General features: G+C 40.5%; 2 protein-coding genes across 4 annotated transcripts in view; one reads left to right on the top strand and one right to left on the bottom strand.

The window, feature by feature from the left end:
* NDUFAF5 (NADH:ubiquinone oxidoreductase complex assembly factor 5) overlaps window positions 1-26,175 on the bottom strand; it is a 41,111-nt gene extending 14,936 nt beyond the window's left edge. The window contains exons 1-7 of one of the 3 annotated variants that reach the window (XM_004610974.2): window positions 25,857-26,175; window positions 24,192-24,232; window positions 20,105-20,168; window positions 16,783-16,830; window positions 13,401-13,504; window positions 9,857-9,896; window positions 4,994-5,191 (exon numbers count right to left, since the gene is read on the bottom strand). In XM_004610974.2, coding sequence (XP_004611031.1) covers window positions 4,994-5,191; window positions 9,857-9,896; window positions 13,401-13,504; window positions 16,783-16,830; window positions 20,105-20,168; window positions 24,192-24,232; window positions 25,857-26,069 — 708 coding nt within the window. In that variant the 5' untranslated portion in view covers window positions 26,070-26,175. Of the gene's footprint in view, window positions 1-4,993; window positions 5,192-9,856; window positions 9,897-13,400; window positions 13,505-16,782; window positions 16,843-20,096; window positions 20,169-24,191; window positions 24,233-25,856 lie in introns of those variants that run through there. The other 2 variants (XM_055131109.1, XM_055131108.1) reach the window with 2 other exon arrangements.
* ESF1 (ESF1 nucleolar pre-rRNA processing protein homolog) overlaps window positions 26,167-27,326 on the top strand; it is an 83,260-nt gene continuing 82,100 nt past the window's right edge. The window contains exon 1 of the mRNA XM_004610915.2: window positions 26,167-26,282. The gene's annotated coding sequence lies outside the window, so the exon portion shown is untranslated. The remainder of the gene's footprint in view (window positions 26,283-27,326) is intronic.

The following is a 27,326-nucleotide window of genomic DNA, read 5'->3' as shown; positions in this document are numbered from 1 at the left end:
TATGTCTCAAAGAACAAATTCATAGAGATTAATAAATTACTAATACCCTAATTTTTATAGAAGTTTATACACCAATTTTTTATAATATAAATATTTAAATCATTCAGATTATTTGAGCAGAAGATGTAAAATATTTTGAATAAAGAGACGTGCCCAAATTAACAGAATTTTAAATGCTATCATGTGAAGTTAAGCATTTTTGGGAGAAATCTTTTTTTAAAGTACATTTGTTTAATAACTGTAGAAAATTGCCTGTGGTTAAAACAACGTAACTTTTACCTGATGACTCAGTAATTCCTAACGGGTAGTAATTCTTGAGCCTCTCAATATATATAGTAGTGCTAAGGATCTAACCTGCATCAGCTATGTGCAAGGCTACTCACTATGATATATGAGCCCTACTCACTGTGATATTGCTCCGGCCCAGATAATTCTTTTTTATTCTATTTTTAAGCAAAGACATTTTATTAGATGGGAAAGAAAACAAAATATGTTCAACAGAGTATGCAGGGCTTCCCCACCATGAGCAATTCATGAAGTACAAGGGCTTAATTACACACCCCAAGATGGGGTGAGGATGACTCTAGAGTAGAATGCTGGAAGATGATCCTTAAGTGGGTGGACGGAAATAACAAATTTTCCCTAAGTAAAATAAATATTAAACATTAATGTCTATGCCAGTAGTTTCTAACCTATTAATATTATCCAGTCAAAATTCTCCAAATATGAACAATAAAAGAAATAAATTTATGGACAACATCCCCATGTTATTGGAATGGTCCAATGTAACTGGCCCCTTGAAAGCACTGTAGCACTGTCTTCCTGTTGCTCATCAATTTGCTCAAGCAGGCACCAGTAATGTCTCCATTGTGAGATTTGTTACTGTTTTTGGCATATCGAATATGCCACGGGTAGCTTGCCAGGCTCTGCCATGCAGGCGGGATACTCTCAGAGGAATCGAACCCGGGTTGGCCATGTGCAAGACATAGCCCTACCCACTGTGCAATCCCTCCAGTCCTCCCCTTGAAAGCAGAGGTTCCAAATCTTATTTGGCCTACAGTTTTCAGGAAAAAAAAAAAAATCACTCAGTGCCCCTGGAAATCTATCATCTTTAAGTGAACAAGCAAAAAGGCATCTTCCAAATGTTCTCACAGCTATAATTGCAGGCCCCCAACCCTGCCTATTATTTCAGGGTTCTTTGGTGAGGTGGGTATGGGGCACACATCACCCACTTTCGGAAAACTGATCTAGAGTCTAAGTAGGTCTCTATAAATTCAAGAACATCAGGCCTCGGTTCCCTTTAGATAACTGCTAATCCAAGAACCCTGAATGCTGCCTGGTACATAGAATATATTCAACTAATGTATGCTTTAAAATTGAATAAATAAAAAGAGAATAAGTCAGACATTTCATCTTAGTAGTGTTTCTATTAACAAAGAACAAAAATGAAGATAAAACAAACAAAAACTACCCCTTACTCCCAAGCCTGGAACAAACTTAAATATTGTTCATGAGAGAAATAATTTCAGTAAAATTATAGTACAGTTAGTAGTAGAGATAATGTACAGAAGGAGAGCAAAGATATCAATATTGATTAAAAAACTGTAGAAAAAATATTAAGGTAGACACACACACACACACGTAAACACACATCACACTGTGGCAAAGTGTGCCTTGTTTGAAAAAATCTGAAATATCACGTACTAAACTGATACTAACAAGTACTTGATTCTTTAGGACCCCTAAAGTAAAATCTGCTTTTATAAAAATCCTTAGAGCCTGGAGAGACAGTACAGAGATTAAGGCACTTGTTTTGCATGCAGCTAATTCTGGTTTGATCCCAAATACCACATATGATTCACTGTGCATCACAAGGAGTGATCTCTGAGCAGAGTCAGGAATAAGACTCAAGAGTGTCAGGTGTCTCCCACAAACAAAACATAAAAATACTCCTATGTATTTGACTTTCACCACTGATTTCTCATGAATAAGTGAATGTTTTCAAAAGTTTTATAATTTTATAAGACAGAAACAAAATCTTCAATTAAGCTAGATAGTAAATAAATTTGTAATAGCAACATAGCAAATAAAGATCACAGCATATTTATCTGATTAATGAAAATAATTCCTTGAACTCTCAATGAAAATGTTTTAATATCTGTACATAAATATTTATCTTGTCATTCAAACTATTTTTAAAGAAAATATTTATCTAAAATGGTCAAAAATGGTTAAAATAGCATTTGGAATGTTAACAGTGACATAAATTTTTCATCTATAAGGGAAGCAACTTTAGATAACTTCTTTTGGCCATGTATTCTAGGGAAGTTTATTAAACCTGGTTACTAATATAACTTTTCCTATTGAAGGAATAATACATGTGGATTATTTCTAAATAAATTTCCAGAATTAAAAATGTTAAATTATTTAAACTAGAATATATAAATCACTGTCAATTTTTTTTTAAATAAAAAGGAGTGGTCAAGGACAAAAAAAAAAATCTGTAACACTCTAGAGCAATGACATTTCTTGTTTCTTTTGTTGTAGGCAGTACAGTTCTTTTTGCAAAAAAAAATTGTTTACATTAACCTATAAATACTGTTGATAATATTGTAAATCAGTTTTAATTTTTATTATGGCTAATATTAATAGAATTGTTATATACAAGAGCACTGTAATGTTCTCAATAATTTTAACTGTGTAAGATCAAAATTTTGAGAACTGTTGCTCTCAAGAGAATCCTAAAACTTTAGGGATAATGGGGGAACAGACTTTCACTTTACAGTTTATAGTGTTTACAAGCAAAATGTACTTGTATTATTACAAATAGAATTAAAGACATACCAAAAATATACAGATATTTGGAAACAGTTGTAAAATCTTAAAGACCGTTGCCAGTTCCTAGATTTATCTCCTTTTCCCTAAAAGTGCCTTTCTAGCACTTCTGAAGTGCCAAGAAGACCCTTGCTGAAAACCCCTGCTGGTCTATGTACCTTGTTTTCTATCAAAACAAGAAAGGAGATGACAATCCATTTTTAGTTGCTGATTTTATGAAATATATGCACACTAAATTACCTTGAAGAGTTTATTTAATTTTAAGCCTATTATCTCTACTTATGAAATGAGAAAATTTATCAAGATGCTTCCTTGCAGCCAACTCTGGTTCAGCCCCCAGGCTCTACATAGTCCCCTCAACATTTACCAGGTGTGATCTCTGAGCACAGAGCCAGAGGTCACTTCTGAGCACTGCTGGGTATGCACACCCCCTCAACCCAACCGCCATAAGAATTCTTATTTTCTCTCATCAGGCTTTGAGATGTCTCTAGATCCGAAAGGTTTGGGAAATTAGAGCAAGTTTTTCCTCTGCTTCCGAGGGCAGCAATGACATCCTTTTAGAAAGATGTTGCTACAGAAAGGAGTTGGAAGGGAGCGAATATTCTCTCCAGATGATTTCCTATTAGAAGCTTGGAACTTAAAAGTGGGAATGCCGACTGGTTCAGCCCTTTTGGAAAACAGTATGGACGATTCTCAAAAAACTAGAGGTTGAGCTCCCATTTGACCCAGCAATACCACTGCTGGGAATATATCCCAGAAAAGCCAAAAAGTATAGTCGAAGTGACATATGCACTTATATGTTCACCGCAGCACTGTTTACAATAGCCAGAATCTGGAAAAAACCCGAGTGCCCTAGAACAGATGACTGGTTGAAGAAACTCTGGTACATCTATACAATGGAATACTATGCAGCTGTTAGGAAAAATGAGGTCATGACGTTTGCATATAAGTGGATCAACATGGAAAGTATCATGCTAAGTGAAATGAGTCAGAAAGAGAGAGACAGACATAGAAAGACTGCACTCATCTGTGGAATATAGAATAATAGACTATAAGACTAACGCCCAAGAATAGTAGAAATAAGTACCAGGAGATTGTTTCCATGGCTTGGAGGCTGGTCTCTCATTCTGGGTAACTCAGGGAAGGGACCACCAAGTAAAATGTGGTTGGAGGCCATGTGGGGGAAGGGTGAGGCGGGCGGAATACAGACTAGAGACTGAACACAATGGCCACTCAACACCTCTATTGCAAACCACAACACCTAAACAGAGAGAGAGAACAAAAGGGAATTCCCTGCCATAGTGGCAGGGTGGGGTGGGGGGAGATGGGTCTGGGGAGGGGGGGAGGGATGTTGGGTTTACGGGTGGTGGAGAATGGGCACTGGTGAAGGGATGGGTTATTGAACTTTGTATGGGGGAAGCATGAGCATAAAGATGTATGGATCTGTAACTGTACCCTCACGATGACTCTAATTAAAAATAAACTAATAAAAAAAAAAAGTGGAGGGGGCAGGGAGGGAAGCAGAAGCTAACACTTATTCTCTCACGGATCAGGAACTTAGCACTTTTTTTTTTTTTTTTTTTTTTTTTTTTTTTTTTTTTGCTTTTTGGGTCACACCCAGCGATGCTCAGGGGTTACTCCTGGCTTTGCACTCAGGAATTACTCCTGGCGGTGCTTGGGGGACCATATGGGATGCCGGGGATCGAACCCTGGTCGGCCGCATGCAAGGCAAACGCCCTACCCGCTGTGCTATCGCTCCGGCCCCGGAACTTAGCACTTTTTATCTCATTTCCCAAAGCCACTTTTTTGATGGGTGATGCCAAGTAGGCTCAGGGGACCCAGAGCCCACTTCTGGTGGTATCTGGCCAACTTAGAGGAGCTATTTAATGCGATGGCCAAGGATGTGGAGCTGCTTGGGTGGTGCAGAATGGACCCACCAGCATCTTCAAGGCTTCTGGCTCACATACAGGATGCTCAGGGACTTCCAGGGCTACATCAGGGAATACTCTAGACATTTTTTTCCTGAAAAAAGTGCTCAAAAAAGTGATCTTCTAAATCAGCATTTTTCAACTGGGGGCCATATGGGCCCCATCTCTGAAACAAAAAAGTTGTTTTTAAGCTGGGTAATTAAAAAGGTCTCAATCCTCTTGATAGTTACCACGGTCAGGGTATTGAAGCCAGCTCTCGCAAGCAAATGTCCTAGGTCACTGACAGCAGTGAATGGAGAAACATGTGGAGAAAATCCTCCTTCCCTTTCTGTTTCCGCCAACTGTAAGGAACACCGAAGCTCATAGAGTGTGTCGCCTCCAAACATTGCACCAATAAATACTCCATCTGGTTTTAAAACATAATGAATCTGTAATAAGAAACAAAAAAAAACCCTCAATATTTAAATGTAAGAAAATAATTGCTTATGTATAAGTCAATATTTTATAATTATCACTTATTTTGTCAAATTAAAAAATCAGATGAAAGTAAACCAGGAAGCTATTTGAAAATTGATACGTAATACAGTTGTAAAGACAGTACTCTGAAAAAACACTGAACCGGGTGAGAACAAAAATTAGTAAATTAATAAATAAAAATTAAAGTTTACTATTAGAAGTATTTGTAGCTTAAAAATTTGGTGATTTCTGGTAACCAGAAATATGCTAGAGGAATCTAACTTTTTAAATCAACTGGCCTGTACTAATTATATCCAAGCACGCCATCATACTCTTATTAAATCACATAACTTTCAAAACCATGGGGAGCAACCATTATGTGACTTTTTAAAAACTATGTTAGTGAGACTTAAAAATAATTTATTTTGTAACATCCTAAACTACATCATGAAAGGTTATAAACCGAATTTTGAAGTACAAAAATAGGGTGCGATGATTATGCAGTAAATTATAACATACATCATTCTGCTTAAGATCAGGGAGATAGCTCAAAAGGCTAGTGTGCATGCTTTGCATGTGAAATTTTGAATTGGATCCTGGCAAACTCAACTTGCCCCCTCCAAGGGGCCCCAGTGAAGGCAGCCAGGCGTGAGGGCAAGAGACTCTGCCCTTCTATGCCCTTCTATAAGAGATCACTAACACGTTAAAGGTTAAGTCTTATGTGCTTATATATATGTGTGTGTGTGTGTATATACATATATATATACATATATCTTAAAAAAAAAAAAACAACCTTCCCTCTAAGATTGGCTGCCTCCTACTTTGAATCCCATCAAATGTGGTGCAGTACTCCTGGAGTATGGGTACGGTGTGTGGAAATAAGTGTGCTGGAATAGGTTCACTCATGGGTGAGGCTAGGCCAGAGCATGTGGAGAGCAGCTGTGAGCACGGCGAGGGTTGAGTTCTGGAGGATTTTTGCTGGGCTGGGTCCCTTGGGGTGGGGCGGGAAAGGGGGGTCTCACCAGCCCTCCTCCAGGTCGCCCCGAGTGAAACAAACAATGTTTTCTTAAAGGTCTCTAAGAACCTATCAATGATGCTAAGGAAGACTTGAATTTATACTTAAGATATCATGAAGCAATTATAAAACAGAATAGAGCAAAACAAATCTAAAACTTTGACTTCTGTCTTTTCACCCATCTAAAGCAACTTCTGTTGTTCACTGTATTCTGTTCCTTCTTCCTAGGAAGGTTTATCAACTCCCAGGAATTACATAAGAAGGACTTTCCAATCTTTGGTCTGCAAATATTCCCAAAATTCTATACTTATCTTCAGCTGTCTGTGGCAGTGACCCTTGTCTCTTAGTAAACTCCTACCCCCTGAACATACCCAACATACACATAATACTGATTCTCAATTCACTCCCCTCCTAATCACTATACTTCTAACTACCTACTACTACCCTTATCTGATATAACCACCCTTCTCCAGCTATCCTGACTCCAAACCATTGACTTCTCTTTGATCTTCAAATCTGGTCCCCATATTATTGATTTGATTTTTATGGAGTCCTGGATACCTCTCTCTTCCTTTGTGTGTGTGTGTATGTGTGTGTGTGTGTGTGTGTGTGTGTGTGTATATGCGCGCGCACGTGCACGTGCTCGTGCCTGTGTGTTTGGGCCACACCATGCGATGCTCAGGGGTTCCCCCAGCTTGCACTCAGGAATCACTCCTGGTGGTACTCAGGAAACCATATGGGATATCAGGGCTCAAACCTAGGTTGGACATGTGCAAGGCAAATGCCCTCCCCACTATACAATTGCTCTGGCCCCACTCTCTCTTCCTTTTAATTCCTCTCATTGAAAACCTAGGTTAATTTTCTCTCATGCCAGGATCATTAAACAATCTCTCTGCAATGTAACTGATTTCTTGCAGCACCAATATTCTAATCAACAAAATGAAGATGTCTGGCACTTAGTTATTTTAAAACATATACATAAAAACATATACAAAAGAGAGCTGAAGACTGACAACTTAATGTATGAAATTTTTATGGTGATGCCGGAACTACAATCTGTGTTAGTTAAGCCCCATTCAGGCCGGCATCTATGCATTACGATGCAGCAGCTACTTGTCTTATTCAGGATTATTTGTTTCTATGAGTACTCTCTTCTAGATTCTCCAGTGGCTCTGAACTGCAATAATAAATGCCAAATTCCTAAATCTGTTACCCAAGCCTCCTAAATCTGGTCCCAAAAGATGTCATCTCAGTACTATATATCCAGAAACACATCCTCTTAGTCCTTTTATGACGATCTTGTAATTCCCCACATACACTGTTACTCTACCTTTCTACAAGGCTTCCTACGCCAAACCTGACCTGCCCTCTAAAGCCCTATTCCAGTAATTCATTTTCTTTTTTATTTATTTATTTATTTTTTTAAATTTTTTATTGAGTCACCATGTGGAAAATTACAAAGTTTTCAGGTTTAAATCTCAGTTATACAATGCTCGAATACCCATCCCTTCACCAGTGCTCATATTCCACCACCAAGAATCCCAGTATAGCTCCACCCCACCCCCTCACACCCCTAATCCCCCCCACGCCCCTAGCCCCCCCCACCCCGCCTGTGTAACTAATAAATTTCACTTTACTTTCACTTTGATTGCATACAATATTTCAACAAAACTCACTATTATTGCTTGGAGAGTCTCTCCCCTAAAGTTAGACCTGCTGAAAAGGAAGCATTAGATAATTTGTTTTCCATTGCTGAAGATGAAGAGGTATGAGGTTGAGTGACCACACTTATCGGCCTCTCAGTTTTGGGTTTCTGTAATTTAGTATTTTAGTAACTAAGTCCAGAGAGATATCTGCCAGAAGTTGCATCGTTGCCAACTTGTACTTCTCAGTTACATTATATTCCACATATGAGTGCAATCTTTCTATGTCTGTCTCTTTCTTTCTGACTCATTTCACTCAACATGATACTTTCCATGTTGATCCATTTATATGTAAATTTCATGACTTCATGTTTTCTGACAGCTACATAGTATTCCATTGTGTAGATGTACCAGAGTTTCTTTAACCAGTCATCTGTTTTGGGGCACTCTGGTTTTTTCCAGATTCTGGCTATTGTAAACAGTCAGTAATTCATTTTCTTGAAGACTTCCTAGGCCACAAGTCAAAGTTTAACTGGTAATTCTGTTCTGCAAGATGATTAAAAATATAAGTAGGTTCCTATGAAAAACTGTATAGAAAATTATGGAAGAACTAAAACCCAGACAAAAATATTCTTTCAGGACCCTCTGTGCCTAAAGACTTTGATTCCAGAGACCTAACACATTTGGGCATCCAGCACAGCTTCTTATAGCAATGCACTGGGACTGTGAGCTGGGCTACAACTCCGTGCTGCCTGGGGGTGGATCTTTCCTCCCCACCCTGTCTTTCTGCACGGAAAATGGCGGCGGCAGCAACATCCACATGGCAGGAGCCATCTTCTAAGACTCCTAACCCAGGGGTATAAGATTTTTACACTTAGGGCTCCTAGGGAATCATGGGAAGTGGGTGTAACAGGCACGGACTCGGCCCAGATAAATTCGGAGCTGCTGAGTGAAACGGACCCTCTGTGCCTAAAGACTCAGATTCCAGAGACTTCTTACAGCAATGCACTGGGACTGAGAGATGGGCTATGCAATTTCTGGCAGAATTTCCCCTGGACTTTATACAGAAATCCAAAACCGCTCGGATGCTGCAGCGTCCGCGCAACTTAACATCTATAATGGTCAGCAATGTGAAACGGCTCCTTTTTAACAGGTCTGACTTGGGGGGAAACTCCAAATAATAGCAGTGAGTTTTTGTTGAAATATTGAAGGTTATTAAAGTAGCAGCCATTTCTCTGGACTGTGAACTAAGCAACAGCCCCACACCGGCCGAGAAGAGGAAATATCCCTCTTTCCTGGTTGTTTCCCATTTTCAGGGAGAAACATGGCGTGGCGTCCACCATACTATGAGGCGCGGGAAGGGGGATGGGGGGGGAAAAAAAAGGAAAAGGAAAAAAAAAAGAGTTATGTACTTGGAGTAGTGGGGCTACATATCTCTTCATTCTCAGCAATGGAAAACTAATTATCAAATGCTTCCTTGGTAGTAGGGCTGTCTGTCTTGGGGGGAAACTCCCACAACAATAGTGAGTTTTGTGTTGAAATATGGAACGTAATCAAGGTAAAGAGAAAATGAAGTGAAATTCATCAGTTATACAGTTGGGGGTGGGGTGGTGGGGGCGGGAGCGGGAGGTATACTGGGGTTTTTGGTGGTGGAATATGGGCACTGGTGAAGGGATGGGTGTTTGAATATTGTATAACTGAGACATAAACCTGAGAACTTTGTAACTTTCCACATGGTGATTCAATAAAAATTTTTAAAAAATATATTCTTTCATAATTAGATTTTTTTTATTCTCAAAGAGTGGAGAGTCATCCAGTGTACTTTTTAATGTGCCAAAGGTGACCAAGTATAATTGGTGTACAGACAACAAATACTCTATTTGCTTTCATTTCCCAATTACCAAGAAAAATCTATAAAACATTTATAAATTACTAACAAGAAAAAAAAAACACTGAAAGTCAACTTTGTACTTTCTTACCTGTTGAAATGCTCTAGGAAGGTCATTTACCCAGTGCAAGCTGCAATATAAAAATACATTGGTTTTAGTTTAATTTATATAATTAGCATAATCATCAACAGTGTAATTATACACACAAAGCTAATTTTAAATACACTTAACAGAGTTAATTAACACAAAGTGTTAACTTTGAACCTTGAAACTACATCTTAGAATTTACTGATTGGTTTTATACAAAGTAAAAAATAGAAAAAAACTATATCGTGTCACATTAGAAAATGTGATCACTTTATAATATGATCATTTAATGTTTCATCACAGAATATAAAAAGTTTACTTTCCCAGAAAAATAGCTATTACATAAAAGTATAAGCTTTATCATTAATCAGAAGAGAAATACAAAACAAAACTAGAGTATCAATTTATACTAATGCATGATATCTATTATCAAAAAGATAAGAGAAATGCTGGTGAGGTCGTGGAGAAAAAGGAACATTGTACATTGCTGGTGCAAATGTACACTGGTACATCAACAATGGGTGAAAGAAGGTTCCATGAAAAATTAAAAGTAGGGGCTAGATAGACAGTATCAGGATTAAGGTACTTAGTTGGATTCCCCAACACCTCTATGGTTCCCAAACACTGCCAGCAAAGCACAGAGCTTGGATAAACTTCTGAGCACTGCTGGTGTGGCCCAAACAAGCCTTTCAAAAAAATAAAATCAGAAGCTGGAGAGACAATACAGTGAGCGGGGCACTCACTTTGTGTGTGTGGCCCCCAAAACGAAAAATGAAATAAAAATAAAACAATCATGATCTAGCAATTCCACTTTGGGGTACATATTAGAAGGCATTAAAAACACTACTTGAAAAAGCTATCTACCTAAATAAAGACATAGAGGCATATTTGAGAGGAAATTTTTATTAGCAAGTAAGTGCCCAATGTACTCAATTGCTTTAAATTTCAACTTTTTTTTTTTTTTTTGCTTTTTGGGTCACACCTGGCATGCACGGGAATTACCCCTGGCGGTGCTCAGGGGACTATATGGGATGCTGGGAATTGAATCCGGGTCGGCCGCGTGCAAGGCAAATGCCCTACCCGTTGTGCTATCACTCCAGCCCCTAAATTTCAACTTTTATTATCAATTACTGATTTCTATTGATCAAAAGAGGCCTGACACCGAACAATTAACATTCTGTTAATTATTAAAGCAAGTACTTTTGTGCCACTTGACAATGCTAATAAAAACATATGGGAGAAAATTATATGGTTGACTTAACTTGAATATTAAAATATATGCTTATTAAAAAGTCCTAATACTAAAAACTTATATTTTTGTTCCTAATAAGCCTTTATTTGCTTTTTCTCTAAATTCATGTTTAGTAACTTCGAAGAATCATCAACACACATTATTTTCAAATCTAGCATCACCAAATCTGCCTCTGTGCCTACTGTAGGCACTCTTTCTCTGCATAGGAATTGTGGTGACATGATTATTTTTAATATACTGTGAATATCATTTTAGTAAAATAAATGAATGTTTCTCTAAAAAAAATTTAAAAAAGAAAAGAAAAAGCTATCTAGCTATCTACTCAGTTTTCACAACAGCCAAACATGGAAATAGCCTAAGTATTGAACAAAAATGTTGATGTGTACATATGCATAATTACACATACATTATCTGCGCGTGTGTGGGGGTATACATACACATAATGAAATACTATTAAACCTTGTATATACTCATCTCATATAAAAATCCTTTTAGAAAAGCTAAACTCAAATAATGAGTATATTTTAACCTTTGAGTGGTAGTAATTCTGCAATATGCAGATGTATTCAATCATCACTGTATAAGCCTTAAGCTAACATATATATCAGCAACACCTCAATAAAGCTAAGAACAATATTAAAAATCATGTGTACCCAGCATCTCTTCTAAACAGTGCTATTTGGGGATCTTAACTGAAGGATACAATAAAAATAAATTATGGAGAGTACAGGTGCATTGCACATGGCCAACCCAGTTTGATACCCAGCAATGGTTCCAAGGGAAATCCTGAAGTTCCCTGAACAAAACTGGGTGGCACAGGCAATCCTCAATACTGCAGGACCCAAGGAGCATCTTATCCTTGGGCCCCTGCAGTGAACGTCTGGCCACATTGACCAAGAACCATCTGGGCCTCCAGAGCCCCTCCCCACACCCAACTTAAAAAGTACTCCATGACATGTTCAACAATCGGGTCCATGTATAGTATAGCGGGTATAGTAGGTAAGGAACTTGCCTTACATGTAGTTAACCTGGGTCTGGTCTCTAGCATCCCTATATTCTGCCTTCAGGGGTTACTTCAGAGTACAGAGCCAGGAGCAAGCCCTGAGCACTGCTGGGTGTGGCCCTAAAACCAAAGTTCATCAATGAAATCAACCAACTAACTTATAAATATATTCTAAGTTCTACAAAATTTTCTTTGTCGGCAGACAAAATTTAACTTCATGGGGCTGGAGCAATAGCATAGCAGGGAAGGTGTTTGTCTTGCATGAGGCCGACTCGGGTTCGATTCCCAGCATCCCATATGGTCCCCCAAGCACCACCAGGAGTAATTCCTGAGTGCATGAGCCAGGAGTAACCCCTGTGCATTGCCAGGTGTGACCCAAAATCCAAAAAAAAATAAAAATTTAACTTCACTCCTGCAACAGCACAGTGATAGAATGCCTGCCTTGGAGGCATGAAGCAAAAGTTTGATCTCCAGCATTTGTAGAGACACATGGTGTGTGATCCTGGTGTCACTGTTGTTTGTAATCCCTGGAGCCACAAAGTGGTGCAATCTTTGGCCATGCCACAACCAACAGCATGAGTGCCACAACTAAATTGAGTGAACCCTGATGAGCATAATTAAAAACTAGTGTGCAAGCACCATAAACAAGTATGCAACTCCTTTCTGTTCCAACAAAGGAAAGGGGAGAGATCTATGACAAGAACAGAAATAAGGTTCTACATGGAATATTTATGTTTTTTATTTGTATAATATGCTTTTCCTTATTTGCGAGAATAGGTTCAGGAACACTAATATTTTTATACTGAAGCCAGTCTATTCTTTCAATACCACCACTATTATCAGATCCAGAATACTAAGCCACTTTGGGAAGGAAAATTCTTTCCCATTTTATGGGCCACATTCAGCAGTGCGTGGGGATTACTCCTGGTTCTGTTCAGGGAGCACTCCTGGTAGTATTCAAGGAACATTATGTGGTACCCAAGGATCCAACTGCAGTCTGCTGCATGACAGTAAGGATGTAATCTGCTCAGTGTCCTTCCAGTTATAGGGAAACCCTTCTATTGGAGGGTTTCCAAAAAGCAAGAGTTATAGTAAATCGAGGAATGTTAAAAAACAAATATTAAACTAGCTCCACTAAAGAACATATAATCCAAAGTTCTCTAAAGAAGTCTTATAAGATATAAACCAAGAAAACTGGCTTGTGATATAAAACCCCAAGCTTATTATCTATTCTCTTTACCTTAAATCTTTAGACTTTATATTTATTTATAAATCACAAATTGGTCACTAACCTTAAACTGCTAACCACCAGATCAAATGTATTTTCAGGGAAAGGAAGATATTCTTCATCAGCTAAAACACTGACAGTAGGAACTTCAGTTTCTACGGTATTTTTCTAATAATTAAAAATAAAAGTTCAGAATCACATTTGTATAAAATTTCAATTATTAACACAGTTTGTTACACTTAAGTCAATGCCATATTATATGGCATTTTCCATCCTTTATCAAGGGAAATTAGAAGTTTCTCTTAAATGAAAAACTGGCTAGCTGACTGGAAAGATAAAAACAGGATACTATCTCAAGCCAAAATATATCTCTAATGGTTGAAATTTCTGATGAAATAACCCAAAACATGAAAGTATGACATGAAAATATGGGTGCTTCCACAAGCAAGGCCTAGGTATTCGGGTTCCAGGACTGAAATCTCCAGGCCATATGGTGGCAGAAGACCAGGGCTGTCCCTTCCGGGTCCCCGCCCACCCAGCAGGCTGGCTATCACACCCACAATTTGCCTCTGGGTGCCACCTTAGCACATGCCCCAGAGACACAGCAGTGAGTCCCAGAAGACACCACAATGCCGGAGATCTCTCCGGGCCCTATACTGGGCCAATTTCACTGGGGCATCCCAGATGAAGCAGGCGCAGTCTCCCCGCCTATTCCAAATAGAATCCTGGTAACCAAGAGCTTCCACAAGCAAGGCCCAGGTATGCAGGTTCCAGGACTAAATCTCCAGGCTGCCTGGTGGCAAAGGACCTGGGCTGTCCCTCGAGGCTCCCCGCCTGCTCAACAGACTGGCTGTCACGCCCACAGTTTGCCTCTGGGCGGCATGTTAGGGCACCAACAGCCATGGCCCAAAGACTCCTAACTGAACCCCAAAATGGAATAGTGCCATACAGAGATGTCTCTGGAAACCAACCACTTACAATCTAGAAATTTACCTTTACAATCGACGCTGTACGAGCTCTCATGACATTCAAAATGAGCAATGGAAAATAAATTATTGGGGCTGGAGTAATAGTACAGTGGGTAGGGTACTTGCACGCGGCCAACCAAGGTTCGATACCCAGCATCCCATATGGCCCCGTGAGCACTGCCAGGAGTAATTCCTGAGTGCAGAGCCAGGAGTAACCCCTGAGCCATTGCCGGGTGTGACCCAAAAAGAAAAACAAAAGAAAAGAAAATATGGGTGTACCACTAGAAAAAAACAACCAAGTAAACAAATCAAAATGTAAAAACTAGGGGGATATGGTGCCATCAACAGGTCAACCTGTACCTGCAGAGCGAGTGTATCAGCAGCCTGGTGGTTCTCTTCAGACTTCCTGATACCCCAATATTGCTGCTGTGCCTTTGGCCAGACCCCAATAACTTGGGGCCAAATTTACCAGGAAATTAAATGACCAAAAGTTAGGTATGTGGGAGCCACACCCACAAACCATCGCTGTCTCAGCTATACAAGCTCAGTAACTGGCCTTATTTCAGAGACCCATAAATCGCAAAAGTGATCAAAAGCCACAGTTAGGGCCGGCAGTGCGCTGCGGGAGAGCGGGTGCGCCCTACAGGGCATATGCCAATAGTTCATTTCTCTGGAAAAGATGGAAACAATCCAGAGACACACAAAAGAATCTCCGAACCGAGCAGCTCACTACAGAGATGCCTCTAGACTTCAAGCCAGACCAACTTCACTGGGGTGCCTCAGAACCCAATGAGAAGTGCAGGTACACGGGTTCAGTGATGACAAACTCCAGCCCTCAAGGGATAGGGGATGGGCGACTTCCAGAGACACACAAAAGAATCTCTGAACTAAGCAGGAGCAGCTCATTGCAGAGATTTCTCTGGACCCTAATTATCTAAAATTTTAGAATTCCAGGAGAGCGTGGGCAGCGACATCTTAAGCTATTCAAAGCGAGCAATACAAAAAAGAGTATGGGGGAGACTGTCTGCCATCAAGGCGGGGGGATGGGAGGGAGACTGGGGACCTTGGTGGTGGAAGGTGTGCACTGGTGGGCACCTTGGGTTGGGTGATCAATCATTGTATGACTGAAACTCAAACAGGAAAGCTTTGTAACTGTATCTCACAATGATTAAAAAATAACACTACTATTAAAATCACTGTCACTGTATCACTGTCATCCCGTTGCTCATTGATTTGCTCGAGCAGGCACCAGTAACGTCTCCATTGTGAGACTTGTTTACTGTTTTTGGCATATCGAATATGCCATGGGGAGCTCGCCAGGCTCTGCCGTGCAGGCGAGATACTCTTGGTAGCTTACTGGGCTCTCCGAAAGAGACAGAAGAATCAAACCCAGGTTGGCAGAGTGCAAGGCAAACGCCTCACCCGCTGTGCTACTACTAATAACAAAATAAACATTCCAAATTAAAAAAAAAAAAAAGTATGTGGAGTTCATGACCAGTTCGATCAGCTTAATCAATGAATAAATAACAGTACTCCTACATTTAAAAAAAATGTAAAAACTAAAGGAAAAGACTGCTCTATCTGAAGATAATTAAAAGCTCAAGAAGCAATAAACACTATAAATTATACTAGGGGAAACAATTTTATACTATATATGATGAAAGATACTAATCTTTCATCTCCCAAAGACTCTTAAAAACCACAAATAAGAATGCATGAAGGATAAATAAAGCACAACGTATGGCACATCACAAAATTCACAATTTAAGAAATACAGCTTCGGACCAGAGACAATACAGCAGGGAGCTCAGGCAAGGCAAGCCCCAAACCTAATGTGATTCCGGTACTACATATGGTCCCTAGAATAAAGCCAGGAACCACTGCTGAGCCTGAGCCAGAGCCAGGAATAAGCCCTGAGCATGTCAGGGAATAGCCTTCAAGCACTCCAAAAACATAACAAAAAAAGAACTAGAGTTTTGCCTGCTAGAGTCCTGGGATTATTCCCCATTAACCGCCAGGAGAGATCCCTGAACACTATGAGGTATGGCCAAAAAAAAAAAAAAAATCCCCAAAACTAGGGGTCAGGGATGTGACTTGGTGGTAATGCTAATAGATTTATTTAATCTACATATCTAGACAGTTCTGAACACATTCTTTTTCCTTTCTCTTTCATATTTCCTACATTATCAACTGTTCAATTCTTTTTGTGTGTATGTTATATTTGTAATTGGGGGGTGGGGGGGGCCAGTATTTTCACTGTAAAAGAAAAATAGAAAAGTTAAAAAAAAATCAGACTATAGGGCTGGAAAAAGTAGAGCAGGTAGGGTGCTTGCCTTGCATGCGGTGAACCCGGGTTCAATCCCCAGTTCCCTATATGACCCCCAAGCTCCCTGAGCACAATCAGGTGTGGCCCCAGAACTAACTAACTAAATAAGTAAGACCAAAGGATCAGAAGCCAAATGTTAAAAAACTACCTACCAGAGCATTTTCTGCAATGTCCGTTTGGAAAATCTTCCCAACAGCTTCCTGCAATTGAATCAAGTTGATGAAATAATATAAAAGACAAACAATCCAGTAACAAATGAAACCAAACAACTGCTAAAACTGCTAAAAACAGATAAATAGACTTATTTTCAGTTCTATAAGGGTATTTCTCTACACAAAGCCTTAAAAAACATACAATAATTTTTGAGTTAGTCTGTTACTGTACCACAAAAAGACCTACAATGGTTTTCTCGAATTTTAATTGTTAATTCAAAGAGTAAAGAAAGACAACAAATTCAAATACTTGAAGAGATCTACCTGGTTTCAATTTGTTTCACCTAGCTCCTATTTCTCTCCAGATTAACACCATACAGAATCCTACTTTCTCCATCATAGTATCTTCTATTCTCCAATCCCTGCCACCTCGACTCTTTCCAGTATTTTTAATTTATTTATTTAGGTGGCTTTTTTTTTTTTATTAGGCTATATCTGGCTTTACTCAGGGTTTACTCCTGGCAGGCTTGGATGACCATATAGGGTGACAGAATTGAATCTGGTCAGTTGAGTACAAGACAAGTGCCTTATCCACTGCAATATCACTATCACTCTGGCCCCTTTCTAGCATTTTTAAACATTTTTAAAAGCTTCCCAATCTTGGAAAGATCATCTCACTTCCACCCAACAACTGTCTTACTTGTAATCCAAAAACCCTCAGTTCTTTGTTATCGATTTCCATTTTAATGTTCTACTTGAAACTATTCCTAAAGATCTCTATTAACCTAGTCAGCAGTAACAAGTCTGTTCTTCACTGACCTCTTTGAAAACAAAACAGAGCTGATCAGTTCCTAGAAACCTTAGTACTTTCTACTCTCATCTCCCTCTGCTTGCTGAGGAAGCCAATGCCATTCACTTTATCCCTGAACTCGTCTTACAGACCTCCTCTGACCACAACATTCAAAGGTTAGGCTATTCATAAAACCCTACCATTACCTAGCCATTACCGATTACCTATGGACAAACTGTGAGGGTGGATATTTAACTACAAGCTCTCAAAAGGTGTCCTTTAGTTGCATTGAGAATTTACCAGGAGTAATTATGCCAACAACGACAAATTTCATGCTATCAGTATGTTGTGATTATATGTACTGGAGAGGTTCACAGTTGGTTCTCATGAAGCAACTCTAGCGCACCAGGGTAGAGGAGTGAATTATTAGGCCAATAAGTTTATCTTTCCCTGTCTCTCCCTCCAAAATTGAAATTAAGTGACTTAGAGAGCCCTGCAATTGTGAAGAGTATGTAGACTTCAGGGTGCAAGCAGCAGTATACTGATAAATGTTTGATTTAAATGTTCCCTTTAGCAAGGATTCCTGTGTGATTTTTCAACTTGCATGGCACAAGTGTTCTATCATGACTTATTTCAAGCTATAAGCTCATTATAGAGGAAAGAGCAGGGAAGAGATGCTAACAGTCAGCTTTCATGAGTTGGTATTAGATAGCTTCAGAACATCACTGGGTGTAAGGCTGCACATACTGTGAGTATCAGAGATAGTGTCTGCAGTGAAAAAAATAGAACAGTCAGCACGAGCATCTAGAGAAGCATCGAGAGAGTCTTCCAAGTCCTTCCTTTTGGACACCTCGTTAAACTTGTGGATCTTTGATATAAAGGCTGTAAGTAATCAATGCCCCTGTACTAATCTGGCTTTGGTGGATTTCTGCTTTTTATAATCAAAAGATACCTTATAAATGTATTCTCCATCTTGGCTCATTATTCCCTGTATCTCTATCTCACTTCCCACTCCCTAAGGACAAGTGTGGAAGGTTCCTTTCTATATTCCTATCCCAGAAAACTTAACCTATTCCTTCACCTTCAGTTATCAACTCTACCAGGAGTCCAAATAGAACAGTACCTGCCAGTGACTATCCTTACTTGTCTCACTTAATCCTTTTGAAAGGCTTCAGAACAGACACTATTGCACAGATTCTACAGAAACTCATAGACTCAAGAAGCTATATAGCTGGTTCAAGGGTGTCTCTTGCAGGAGCTCAGGGATCTCCAGAGCCACACTCCGGCCGTGCTTAGGGGCTACCAGGGTCCAGGCAATACAAAGGCTGAAACCCAGGGCAACCTTCATTTATTAACTGTTCACTGTGTTCCAATACTGAGAAATTGGTGAACAAAAAAAGAGCATGTGCAATAAAAAAAAAAACAAAACAGGCATAGGGTCTAGAGAGGCAGTATAGCAGTTAAAGCGCTTGCTGTGCTGGCGGCTAACCCAGGTTTGATCCCCGGCATCCCATGGGGCTCCTGAGCACTACCAGGAGTAACCCTTGAGCAGGAGAGAGAGGCAGAGGAGGAGGAGACAGGAACCAAATAAACAAACCTATATCAGGAAGCAGTAAATGCTCTGGAAACAAAGCAACCAGCTAGTGAAGAGCAGGACACTATTTTCCTCAACAGTCAGGGAAGGGATTTTTGATGAGGGTCTTGAGTAGAAACTTGACAAGGGTCAGAAAGTAAAGCAAAGAAAGGAGTATATGAAACAAACAAAAAAAAGCACTCTATCAGTATAACCTTGTATAAAACGGATTCAAAGGTAGAAAAGAACCACTGCTTTTTTAATAAAGGTTACATGGAAACATGAAACTGCTACTAGTCCTACCTCACTTAAAAACAATGAGCAGTACTGACATTATCAAAATATAAATAAATATACTACAAACTGAATTGATCAGGAATGTCTCTCCTTAAAATGTGCCAATATATATATATATTTTTTGCTTTTTGGGTCACACCTGGCGATGCTCAAGGGTTACTCCTGGCTTTGCACTCAGGAATTACTCCTTTGCGGTGCTTGGGGGACCATATGGGATGCCGGGGATCGAACCCGGGTCGGCCGCGTGCAAGGCAAACGCCCTACCCGCTGTGCTATCGCTCCGGCCCCCAAATGTGCCAATTTTTAAAAGACAAATTTTTATGATCATTTATATGTGAACTTAAAAAACAGTAAATGATTTTTTTTTAAAACAGTAAATGATATTAACAGGAGATGGAGACTGGAGCTAAGTCTAAGTGTACAAACTTTTAGTGAGTAGTAAATAAACTGGAAAGATCTAACGGAGAGTATAATGACTATACACAATAATTGTGCCATCATGATATCTGACAGAGGTGCTATATATTACAACAGTAAAAAAAAAAACAAATAAACACATTGAATGCCTTAAATTTATGTTACGTATAAAATATACTCAATAAAAATCAGCCAACTTTATTTTGCAAAATAAATTAAGTAAATAAATATAGAGATAAATCTACCTTATTCAAATTTTGTGCTATGTAACCTCTTCCAGAACCAATATCCAAAGCTAGGGAAAAATCTCTGAAAAAGAAAGAGAGTGATATCATGCTTAGTAGTAACACAGTCCCAAAAGAATTATTCAGAACTAATCTTTCTCTTTTTCTGAGATACTGTTATTTGCAATACAATTAATGAAAGAGTTTCATCCACCCATCATTTTACACATCACACCCTCCACTCAAGTGCTGTTTCCATCCGTGATTGTCTCAGTGTCTTTCCACCTCAGCCCACTCCCACTTTTATTAATGTATCACAATTTATAATTCTGTTAATAATAATTTCGTGTATAACAGACTGAGATTTCTTAAGTTAAAAACATTTCTAAAGAACACAACATTTGGGCCGTAGAGATGGTACAGTGGGTAGGGCACTTCCTTTGCAAACGGCCAATGCAGGTTCTCTTCTTGGCATCCCATAATTGTCCCTTGAACACTGCTAAGAGTGACTCCAGAGTCAAAGCCAGGAATAACCTGTGAGCATCACCAACTACAACCCCAAAACCAAAAAAAATAAAAGAACACAACATTCAAAAAGTTTTACCATCTGCCTTTTCTGTGCTTTTGTTTCAAGCTTTATCTACCAGAAAACATAAGTCTGGCTTGTCTAGTCACAGAACCTCATATCAACTCATTTTCCATAAGGTTGTTCCATGACATGACATGAATTTTGCTGGGTGTATTTAATTTGACAACAAATCAAATAAAGAATGAAAAGAAGTTAATATGTATGACTATGAAAAAGCATAGATATCTAGCATACTTATCAAGAATTTTATTAACTATTCCTAGATCACAAACTGAAAATATTATGCAAAATACTATAAAGTATGAGCATTAAATTTAAAACCTAACACTAGCTACATAATTAACAGATATTTACTGAAATTTGACGAAGTTCAAAGCAGTTCAGAAGTTTGTCAGTCAACTCAAGGTCACTCTAACTAGTAAGTGGCAGTAAGAATTTGAATTAAGATTATTTCAATCCTAAACCAGAACTATTATCCTCTTTGCTATGCGGGCTCTTCCAAATACATAATGCCATGATAAGCTGGCATACACATCCAGTTATAGGTCAATGTTTTAAGAAAACAAATTGTGTAAAGAAAACTTAAAATTTTATTTGCTAACATTTTCCCCATCAGAATCAGGAGTCCTTTCTCAATTTCTGGTAAAAACCTACCAAAAAAAAAAAAAAAACCAACCAGTATACAGTTGGTGACCACTAGTAAGAAAGAAGTGTTTATTTACCTAAGGCCTCTATATTGCCTGTAAACATAGGCTATACAGCATGGTAAAGTTATACATATTAAACATGAGTTGAAACTGACATGAGGGAGTGGAGACACAAATGATTTCATCCTGCTGAATCTTATTTTCCACATCTATGAAATAAAAAAAGTCACTACTTCCTTCAAAATCAGTATCAGCATTTTATAAAGTTGTGCATGTAAAGGATTTCTTGCACAGTTTACAATGCTCAATACAACAGTAGAGTCCTTTATTTTTGATTTGGGGCCACACACAGCAATGTTCAGGGCTTATGCTAGCTCTGCACTCAGCAATTATTCTGGGCTTGGGGGACTATACATGGTGCCCGGGATGGTACATGGGTCAGCAGTATGCAAAGAAAATGTTCCACCTGCTGTACTATTACTGGAGCCCCAGCTGAGTCATTATTATCATCTATCATAAACAGTATTAAGTTGAGTATTAAGTTAGCCTCACATATTATTAAACATTCAGTTGAGAGGTTAATTTTAAAAATCAAAAGATTAGTGTCAATAATACTAAGTGAGCCTCATATGTCATTATACTTCCAGTTGAGAGAAGGTTAATTTTAAAAACCAAAAGATTAGTGTCAATAATCCAGTGTCAATAAACTCTAAATGATAGAACATCAACTAATGAAATGACATTTAAGCTGTATTTTTAATAATCTAATTCCAAAATACTAGTTTAAGGTATGCTTTTAGCCATAATCAAAGGTCTCTCCATTGGCCTGTGTTTTGCTCATTACTAAAGTATAGACTATAAAACCCAAACCAATTTGGACAATTTACTGTTTCACTTATTAAATCGCAAATGGCGTAAAATCCAGACAAATGAAAAATTACTTTATAGACAAATAACTACTTTTCATATCTTGAAAATAAAGATATGATACTATTATTTACAGTAATGAAAATGTTCACCCAACAAAAATTAACTCACTCAAGATCTTTTAAAGCAGCAATGATAAATAAAAATAATAAAGATCCATGCTTCTTAACAAAATTCCCTTTCTTGTAGATAAATTTAACATCCTTTCCACAACAGTCAAATTTTATGACGATCTTTTTAAACAAAGAAACACAAAAAGTGAAAGCTAACCTCAGAGAGATATTTTATGCAAAAGTATAGTCATTATAATTTACTAATTAAAAGTTGAAGATTTTTAAAATGCTGATTGGGAGTTGTTCATTGCTGCAGCCTAGGATCACAGAAGCTATCGAACATATACACAATGAACTACTACTAGGCTGTAAGAAAAAATGAAGTCATGCAATTTGCTGATACATGAACGGATCTGGAGAGTATCATGCTGAGTGAAATGAGTGAGAGGGAGAGAGGCAGATACAGAATGAGCTCACTCATATGCGGGATATAAAGAAACATAGTAGAGGGATATATAAGGCCCCAAAGCACCAGAAACAAAGAGCAAAGAAACAGGACCTTAGGAGGAAGGTTACCACTGTTAAGGGTAGCAGGGATAGGTCAGAAAAGGGACCACTATGGCAATGACAGACGAAGTGGTCACTCTGGATGAGGACTTGTTGATGAAAGGAGGTAAAGGGACATGCACAATACCTATCAGTGACAGTATTATAAACCATACTGCCCGGAAGGGAAAGAAAAAAAGGAAAAAGTGTCTGCCACAGAGGTAACCTGGAAAGCAAGAGCAAAACTGGGAACTCTGGTGGAGGGAAGTGGATTGGAATGCTGTATACCTGAAACCCAATCATAGATAACAGTAAATCATGGTGATTGAATAAAAAAAAAAATTAACAAAAGAATATCAAACAGTGGTTTCTACTGAATGTCTATTATTCTATATTATCATAAAGTTGAAAAAAATGTAAACTGTACTTAACTGTGGTTTCTGTCACATGTCTAAAACTTGAATTTTAAAGCTTTAGTTATGTCTAATGTGGAATTAAGGATCCAGCAATTTCTTAATATTACTTGACAGAAATGCTTTTTCTCAAGTCTGATTCCCTTCATAGATATTTAATAACTAATGTCTTATATAAGTGAACAGTCTATCACCTAGCAAAAGATCCTGTTAATCTGAGAGGACTCTTAAAGGTAGACTGAGTATACCGAAAATTCACATGCAGTCAATTCTGCATCTTCAATTCCGGGGGTGCGGGGGGAAGTCTTTTAACTGCTTTTTTGGCCAAATCAACTGGTCCAGTCATTCAGGCTCAAAAGGTAGTTTTGAATTGTGCTTCCATTAACATCTTTTTTTCAAGGGTGGGAAAGAAGTACCCCTGGCAGGCTCCCGCTATTTGGTGCTCTGAGGTCACTAGATGGAGGAATAAAACTCAGGGCTGAGGGGCCGGAGTGATAGCACAGCAGGTAGGGCGTTTGCCTTGCACGCGGCCGACCTGGGTTCAATCCCCGGCATCCCATATGGTCCCCCAAGCACCGCCAGGAGTAATTCCTGAGTGAAAAGCCAGGAGTAACCCCTGTGCATTGCTGGGTGTGACCCAAAAAGCAAAAAAAAAAAAAAAAAAAACAAACAAACCTCAGGGCTGACACAAGCAAAACTGTGCTCTACCACTCAAGTGACAGCCATAGCCTTTTCATTTATTCTTTTTTCAGAGAAATGAAGGAAAGAACATTTGTTCTCTCAGGCATTATTCAAAGAAAGACTTAGATTAATGATTAAAATTACTGATCCTCATAATATATTCTTCCAAATTTTATCATTCCAGACATTCAGCTCTGTCTCCAGTCAAGAGTCCTGATCTTGTGTTCAGAAACAACTATGATAATGACTTACCTGGCTATATCATACACACGGTCTGCAATCCGACTTCCAACCTGAAGTATTACCAAAAAAAAAAGTGATTAAAAAGAGGTAAAGTGGGTAGGTTGAATATCTTTTCACAGATTACATGTAGGTAAGCACTTTCCTCTTTCTTTACCGTTTTTTCTTTTGTTTTTGTTAGGGGTTTTGGAACCACACCCAAGGGTGCTCAGGGCTTATTACTAGCTCTGTGCTCAGGGATCACTCCTGACAGGGCTCCGGGGACCCTACGTGGTGCCACAGATTGAACATGGGTGGGAAAAACGCCTTGCCTGCTGTACTCAAGGAGAGCCCGGCAAGCTACCGAGAGTATCCCACCCACACGGCATAGCCTGGCAAGCAACCCGCAGGGTATTCGATATGCCAAAAACAGTAACAAGTCTCACAACGGAGACGTTACTGGTGCCTGCTGGAGCAAATCGATGAACAAGGGGATGACAGTGCTACAGTGCTACCATTAAATTCCATGTGCTACGTGACTGCAAGGATGAACAATAATGGAAACACAACAGGCACATGATTATCTAGAACTAGTATAGACCATTAGAGCATTATGATGAGATCAAGGCAGATCAATGTGTTACAGATCACTTAATAGACATCTTATTTGGTGACTACTACTACCACGTTGTGTGGAATATCTAAATAAGTGAGAAAATACTGAGCAGGCCGCAAATCAAAAAATCAGCTAAATCTGAATTAAGTGCATTCCCCACTCCTCCCTCAGTTCCATCCCAACCTAAACCAGATCAGAAAGAAGATGCCTCCTACATGAGGCTAACTTCATGGGGCAGGAATAGAGAGCAAAAAGCCGAATGTTCTCCTCATCCACTCATTCCCCGAGGAACACTTCAGCGTTGCTATCAGAACTTGAAGATTCAGGACATGTTTATGATTTCTGGTGGGGGGACAGAATAAACTATTCCCAGGGCCCCACTCCTAGTAGAAATATAATTTTTTTTTTAATAAAAAGAATGTTTTCCTCTCGTATATTCTAATCCCGCACACTGGCAAGGCACCGGGCAAGTGGCAATCAATACACGCGCTTTTGAAGAGAGGCTAGAAAGAAATCTTTGCAAACAGAAACGGACAGCTTCCAAGGTCAGCCTTCAGACCCCTAAGAACTTACCCAGCTGTCTCCCGCAGCCAAGCTCAACCTCAAGTAGGATCGCAAAGGTACTTCGGCACTGGATCGACAGTACTTATGGCGCTGGATTGGTTTATTCATTTATTTTGGGGGTTTGTATTTTTTTTTGGGGGGGGGGGCGCAGCCAGCGGCGTTCAGGGCTGACTCCTAGCGGGATCATCGCTGCCACCCCCACTTCACCTGGCCCTCCCCGTCCTCCTCCCCGCACGCGGTTCCGCTCGGCCCGGGTCGGCCCTGCAGTTCCCGCGCGGATCTGTCTGCAGAATGAATGAACGAGTGCGCGGAACGATGGGCGCGAGCCGCCACGCACGCGCCCCGGTGCGGTTCCCCCCGGTTCCCGTCCGGCCCCGGCGGCCCGGGAGGACGGCTGCTCAAGGTCACCCGCGGCCGAGGGCGCGACCCGGGCTGCGCGGGAGCCCGCGGGTGCGAAGCTCGGCGCCCCGGTCTCGGGAGGGACCCCCACCCCCAGCCCCCGATCCCCGCGGACTCACCTCCTCCTTCAGGTACTCGAATTTCATCCTGTCGGGCAGCCGAGCAGCCCAGTTCTTCTGCTTCCTCTTCAAGTCCCGGTCAAAGATGTTCAGGGTTCTGGGCGAAGTGCTCCCCGGACCCGAGGCGAACTCCCGGAGACTGAGGTTCCTGGCGCGGAGCCCGGCCGTCAGCGGCGGCCGCCTAAGGAGCGCGAGGACCTCGCAGAGCCGCATCCCACCCGCTACGACGCCACGAGCCCGCCGCCCGGCCCGCGCATGCGCAGACGCCGCTTCCGTGAGCAAGCGGAACTTCGCGGAGCGGAAAGGGAGACGGCGTTTGTCCCTGCTCGCGCGCCGTTACGGCGGGCGTCTCGCGAGGGATTGTGGTTGCTAGGCCCACGTGAGAGCCGGAGACCGGGAGCGGGTCGGGCTTGGAGCTTGTGAAAGGTGCGCGTTTTTCTTTATTTTCCCGAGTTCACGCTTCCGATTTCCCCGATCCCCCTGAGAGTTTCTGTCGAGGAGCCGCAGCCCCGCAACTGTCCGCTGGGTGTGGGGGCTGGCGGTGAGAAGCCGGGTCCGCCCGAGTGTGAGGGACGGCGGAGGTGAGGGCTGCCCGCCGCCGCTTTCCGCCTCCGCGAAGTGGGCGCGTCGTCCCGAGGAGTCGCGCGGGCGGTTCTCGCTGCCCAGACAGCTCATCCTGAAGCGTCTGAAGTAGACCCTCGGCACCTACGCCTTTTCCTGATGGATGAAAAGCTGCCTTCACGTTTAAGAGGAGACGGGGAGTGCATCTTCTCTCGAAACGGCGCCCGGATTCGGTCGGGCTGGGTGCTCGCCGCCGTAGGATGAAGATGCTTTAAGGACCGGAGGGATGGCCCAGCGGGCAGGGCGCTTGCCCCGCCGGTGGCCGACCCGGGTTCCTTCCCCGGCATCCCATGTGGTTCCCAGAACCCTGCCGGGAGTCAGTGCTGAGCAGTGGCCCCAGAACAGCAACAACAAAAAAGCAGGTTTCAAGAGAAGTTGGTGCGAACTAAAACCGGGATGTGTTTTTGTCTGTTTCCTTAGGAGACTCTACTCTTATACTAGGAACGGGCTTTCGGAGTAGCTTGAGATGTGAATAATAGAATGGTTCCAAAATTTTTAAGATTTGAAACTGTCTTCAGATTTGGAGAGCTTTAAAGTGCATCTAACTTGTGAAACAGAAGGTTATCCGAACAGAAATAGGAGAATTCGGAGATGCTAGTGCACTTGCCCCCTCTGCTAAAGCCCTGGAATATTCGGTTTTGTTTTCCCTTAAATATCTTTGTCCAACTTCTTTACTTGAATGAGGCTATTCTGATAGCTTTGCTTTTCTGCATGTGAATTCAGTAAATTAGGAAATGATACTAGCCTGGCAAGCTACCCGTGGCGTATTGGATATGCCAAAAACAGTAACAAATAAGTCTCACGAGGAGAGACGTTACTGGTGCCCGCTGGAACAAATCGATGAGCAAT

This window comes from Sorex araneus, chromosome 3 (genome assembly GCF_027595985.1).
Source record: "Sorex araneus isolate mSorAra2 chromosome 3, mSorAra2.pri, whole genome shotgun sequence".
Classification (NCBI taxonomy): Eukaryota; Metazoa; Chordata; class Mammalia; order Eulipotyphla; family Soricidae; genus Sorex; species Sorex araneus.
The sequence above is the reverse complement of the archived record's forward strand: the minus strand, read 5'-3'. Positions and strand labels throughout refer to the sequence as shown.